At 35.1% G+C, this 6,000-nt stretch overlaps 1 protein-coding gene across 3 annotated transcripts in view; it reads left to right on the top strand.

Moving 5' to 3' along the window:
* Window positions 1-2,368: 2,368 nt before the first annotated feature.
* LOC129253823 (TPR repeat-containing protein DDB_G0287407-like) overlaps window positions 2,369-6,000 on the top strand; it is a 36,453-nt gene continuing 32,821 nt past the window's right edge. Inside the window, exons 1-3 of one of the 3 annotated variants that reach the window (XM_054892250.2) lie at window positions 2,369-2,683; window positions 3,265-3,546; window positions 5,238-5,306. In XM_054892250.2, the coding sequence (XP_054748225.2) occupies window positions 3,340-3,546; window positions 5,238-5,306 (276 nt within the window). In that variant the 5' untranslated portion in view covers window positions 2,369-2,683; window positions 3,265-3,339. The remainder of the gene's footprint in view (window positions 2,684-3,264; window positions 3,547-5,237; window positions 5,307-6,000) is intronic. The other 2 variants (XM_054892249.2, XM_064095367.1) reach the window with 2 other exon arrangements.

Here is a 6,000-nt window from a genome sequence, read left to right as displayed (position 1 = left end):
GAATTCATCTTCAAATGGTATTAAAGTGCTTAAATTGACTTATAAGTTTGTCTTCTAATAAATCTGCAAAATTTCCGCTCCCGCGCTCAATCTTAAAAATATACGACATTTGTCTTAATTGTACGGGCTTATTATATTATTTCGCGGCTTTTCCGCCACAATCATTTGCTTTTAGGGACTTAAGCCTTCTTCTATAAAAATAACTCTTTATGACAAATTTATCTGTATGACTTCATAGGTGTCTACAAAAATGAAAAGAAATGAATGAAAACCATGTACAAAAATGTAAAAATGACCATACGATTGTGATTTTTTGCATGGTCAGCCCCCCCCCCCACTTTTGACTCAGCCCCCCCACCTTGAAAACCGTTCCACGGCCCCTGTAATAACAATATAGTGTATTTCTTTTCAAAGGACATGTCCACCCAAACAAAAAGTTGATTTGAAGAAAAATAAAAAAATCCAACAAGCTTAAAACTGAAAATTTCATCAAAATCGGATGTAAAATAAGAAAGTTATGACATTTTAAAGTTTCGCTTAATTTCACAAAACAGTTATATGCACATCCTATCTGGTATGCAAATGAGGAGACTATGACGTCATCCACTCACTATTTCTTTTGTATTTTATTATATGAAATATTCTAATTTTCTCCTCATTGTAGTTTTATTTCTCCCTGAACATGTGGAATTACCATTCAAGTTGGACTTTAATGTCACACCTGTAAAAAATGAAATATTGTATAAATCAAACAATAAAAAAAACAAAAGGAATAGTGAGTGAGGGGCATCATCAATTTTATTTTCTCTTTTGCATATGACTATTATTGTACATTTAACTATTTTGTGAAAAATAAGCGAAACTTTAAAATGTCATAACTTTCTTATTTTATATCCGATTTTGATGAAATTTTAAGCATTATGCTTGGCGGATTTTTTTCTATTATTCAAATCAACATTTTCTGAGGTGGATTTGACCTTTAATATTCTTCTAAAGGTTCATTTCATTGACATAAACCAATCAGAGATGGGAAAGATGTGACTAGTAGTTTTGGTCGCCTGTATGCAAATGAGTTAACTGCATGATGACATCACCCACCCCAGTGACCCCACTCACTATTGCTTTTTACATGAAATATGATTTATTTTCTCCTCGTTGTCATGTGGAATATAAAGTTTTATCCCCATGTACCATTGTTTAACATTTTGTGGCTCAGTCATTAAGTCGGTCATGTTGTCAAAACTGTATAAAATGAAATATGGCTAATCAACCAATAAGAAGCAAAAGAAATAGAAGTAGAACAAATAGAAATAGAACAATAAAAATAGAACAATAAAAGAAGAAGAAGAAGAATGAGAAGAAGAAGAAGACGGAGAAGAAGAAGAAGAAGGTTAAGAAGAAGAATTAGAAGAAGAAGAAGAAGAAGAGGGGGAAGGAGATTAGGAAATTAGACAAATGCATGAAGACATATCGATCAAATTCAATCAGTGGCCGAGCTAGTGGTCCAAGGTGCCGACTATATAGACATTTGAAAGTCCGGGGTTCGATTCCCGGCCACGACACCTATGCCGGTGAGCAAGGCATTTAATCAACAGTGCTCTTTTATCCTGCAGTGAAATAAATGGAAATGCTCTCAGTCTAGCTATGCAGTCATGGAAACTAGGTGTGGAGTTTAAAGTATACTGGCAGGGAATTAAGAGAATAACATATGCACTTTTTTATAAGCTATGACTCTTAGAAATGTAGTGATGCTAGATCATGGGCGTAAATCTGTCTCAAAAGGTACTCGGGGACCAGGACCTGGAAAATTAATTTCGGAGAAGCAATTCAGTTTTCACCCAAAATGTAAGGTCAAATTAGTCCAAAATATTATTTCGATTGTGAAGTGATGTATTTTTCTCCATAACAAAAGACCAAAACTAGTAGGGGGGACATTTGATATTGTGCACCCCCTACTATTTTTGGTAGGGGGACACGTCCCCCTGTCCCCCCCTGGGATTTCCGCCCATGTGCGCTAGATGCATTATACCGATACCATAAACTGGCCTTGGAAATGGTTGTAAACTGCGCACGAGCAGAAAAAGGTCATTTGAGATAAACCATGAAGGTGGCTTTCAAATTCACTGACATAGGCTTTTGTGATTTGATGATTATATTCATGTATTCCTTTCAAAATATTAATTTTATCACATCCAAGCTGAAGAGTAATAAATAGAGCCTTCATAATAACTGGTATTTGAGTAGCCTAAACAATAGTCAAATGTGCCAAAGGCAGACAATGAAACAGATTTCCAAACTTTTGTCTCTGATGTACTATTCTAGCCTTTTGTTTCTTAGAATTTGAATACTCTACCGGTAATTAAAGCTTACGCAACATCTACATTTGAAAATGATAGTGCTTATCCAAATGAAAAATCACAAAGGTCATTTGAGAAAAGCTAACCGTGAACTGGCTTATTCCTGGCAAATTCATATATCATTCCCCGCGCGGGGTACGGTATACGTACGGTAATTGATTGCGGTCGCTATGTATTGTCCATGTGCGCGTTTCGTTTCTAGGATCATCAATGGCTACCAAATAACGTCAAAAGTGGTGTAGACAATTTATTAAGGACTATTTTCACCATTTCCAGAGTATTCTCATGCAGGCTTAGCCTCCCGGTCGGTGTCCTTTGTTAAGCTGGTATGTCTCTACATGTTACCCGAATAAGAAGTGGAATGTTTGGTTTTATGATCGTTTTTATTTGGAATGAAACTAATTAAATACAATATTCTTGTCAATGTGAGGTTGAACTTTCTATTTCAACACAGGCATAACAACATCACCCCATGTAAGGTGGACATTCCCCATTACCGGTGCGTGCGATTTCATATGCACGGAAGTAAATGGTCGATTGCCCTGTGTGTGTGTGCGTTGTATTGTAATTTGGTTTGGGGGCATATTGCACCAGTTAAATTAAACTTAAGATTTAACATGGATTTCACTTAAATTTCACAAAAGATTTAAGTAGGTTTAGGCCTAGAGTAATGGCCAAGGCAGGCAAGGCTAGTCTTGAAGACTCCATGATGATGTCTTTTAAAACAAATTCATAAAATGGAGTCCTCAACTCAAGACTAAGGCAAGGGCAAAGGCCAAGTTTAAGAATTGACATGTTATTGTTAATTATTTGTAAATGACAACCCATGTATATTTTAGTTTTTTTTCTAGTTACATTGTAGGCATATATAATGTTATATTTCTTATTATTAAACTCTCTATTTCAGCTTAAACAATTACATGCTGAAGGTGAGAATATCAACCCAGCAGTGAGCAGCCTTTTTGAGCATCTTTAGACTACCATGGGTTGTGGATCCTCCCAGAGCCTGCCCCTGGCACAGAACTACGAGGTCTCCTCTGTCTGGGATGCTGTATCAAGGACAGTGGAAGCCCAACGTTCCGGAGCTGACAAGCTCATCGTCAGGCGATCGGGATGGAAGACAATACGCATCTTTGTTTCCTCGACCTTCAGGGACTTTCATGCAGAGAGAGAACTCTTCATCAAAGAGGTACAGTATGTAGAAAAACATGTCGTTGAGATGTTGTATGTGTACCTTCCCCAGTTGGTGTAAACCTAGTGAGTGTGTCTTAAATACAAGTATATGTCCTGCCTTTAATAGAGTCATTCCCTGTACATTGTACATGTACATGTAGTTGCATACAGAAATGGATGATGCAATTCATTACAAAATCCGGACTATATTATGTAATGAAAACCTAGGAGATACAAGGGGGCAATTCTCGCTACCCCAAATAGGAACAAAAATCTCATAATGCGCGAGACGAGATAATTTTCACTCCGTCGGGTCGTCATCACCACTTCCGCTTCAGAGTCATGCTCGCGCGAGGTTCGCGATACTGAGTTTTCCACCACGCTGAAATCGATGCCAATCAGCGTAATATGTACAGATTATAATACTTTTTATTTAATTTGGTAAGTTTTGATTCCATTTGAATTATAAATGAAAAATATATTTCACATGAAAATAATTTTTATTCATGTTTTATTTGGTTATAAGAAAATAAAACAAAAAATGAATATCTTAAAATTTTGCATTTAGCGACCGGCCTGACATCTCGATCGTATTCGACTAGACGCTAAATATATACACTCCAACATTCATTCCGTTCAATTTTTCGTCGACCACAAAATGGATTTAAAAAATCAGTTTCGGAACTGAAAAAAACCTTAACTGACAGAGGAATACCGTGCAATGGAAAGCGTCAGGCAGAATTAGTGACTTAAGCAGAAAAGGCCGTTAAACTGTATTGTGAAAGAGGGTTGTGATCACGAACTTTCCTAGCGAAAGTGACGTTGTGTTGTGGATGACGGCACTGTTGATCTGAATGACAAACAGTGCATTGGACTTCCGAACAGGAAGTTGTAATACCGAAAAGCTATCCCATAATGCAATGCGCGTTACAGGGATTTTCCCGGATCTCGGCGAAATCGCTATTTGGGGTAGCGAGAATTCAATAAAATAATCAACCTTTTTGTACTTCCAACCCCCATTTTTCTCAAGTTGAACTTCACTTTATAAACTAACCAAGTCATGGTCGTTTGAGAGCATTACAGACTGTCAAAAGAACAAAAAATCAGAGACAGAAAATTTCATGAAGGTCCCACAAAATAGGGGGTCGGATGTACATAATTTAAGGAATTGCCCAAGGAAAGAAATATGATTTTAATTAAAATCATCAAAGGTCAGGTCCACACCAAGGAGAAAGATGATTTGAATAGACAGAGAAAAATAAACTAAATAAATATAAATAAAAATTATATTAAAATTAAATATAAAATAAATTTTACCCTACTTTTTCAAAAGTTACGTGCTCAACTCTGGTGATTTGTAAATGAAAAATTCAATCATGTCGTACAATCACTACTTCCTTGGTATTATTAAAATATTAAGTGAATTATAGAATACTTGAAATTTTGTCAGTATGTCAGTGGTGAAATTAAGAAACATGTGAACATACATGTATCACTGATAAGCTCATAATCTCCTTTTATATGTCCAGAAAATTCAAAGGATGAAATTATTTTTTTTTATGCATATATGGGCTATAAACAATATATAGTGTACTGCTTTGCACATTTTTGGATAAAGTTGAATCCACAAAAACCTCTTAATTTATTTAAAACATGTATTAAAAAAACACTGTTTTTGAAATATATATATATTTTTTGTAATCACAGGTATTTCCTGAGCTGAGGATATGGTGTGAGAAGAGAAGGCTCTACCTTGTAGATTGTGATTTGAGATGGGTATGTATGGCACTCTTTAAAAAAATGTTTTTCTTAAGTGTCAAATAATTTTCACATTAATTAGTTTTTTTTTTTTTTATCTTTCTTATTATTTTTGTGCACTTTGCTTTATTTCAATTCATTTAAAGATAAATGTCAGTTGTGGTAATGTGATTCAAAATGAGTTCTTGAAGAGTCCAATTAAAAAAGTATCTGTATGCATAAGTAAAGAAAAATGCCAAAGGATTATGTAATATATAGAGTATTTGTTGAGAAATTAGCCAAATAAGCATGGCATTTGAGGCTGATGTTCGGTCTTTCTTTCAATAAATAATAGTTCAGTCTCCCACATTATGCTATCTGTTTTGGCAATTTCCAGTGTCATTGTTTTTAAGCTTTTATGTCAAGATTTCACAGGGTTCAGTTTATGTACATGTAACTGTACCAGATTCAGATTTATGATGATATACTGACCTTAAACCTTTATTTTGAAAACTCTCATGAAGTCATTATTTATTGCAATTACTGTACAGGTTGTTAGCTTTAAACGAGAATGAAACTTTTGGAGCAAGTTAGCTTTAGTGAAAGCAGAAAAATCAAAGAATAAGATGAACAAAAGTTTGAGTAAAATAGGACTAGCAATAGAAGAGTTATGAGCATTTGAATGTCAAGATCACTAATGCTATGGAGATCCTCCAATTGGCAATGCGACCAA

This window comes from Lytechinus pictus, chromosome 2 (assembly GCF_037042905.1).
Source record: "Lytechinus pictus isolate F3 Inbred chromosome 2, Lp3.0, whole genome shotgun sequence".
In the NCBI taxonomy this organism is placed as follows: Eukaryota; Metazoa; Echinodermata; class Echinoidea; order Temnopleuroida; family Toxopneustidae; genus Lytechinus; species Lytechinus pictus.
Note: the sequence above shows the minus strand (reverse complement) of the source record. Positions and strands in the feature narration are given on the sequence as shown.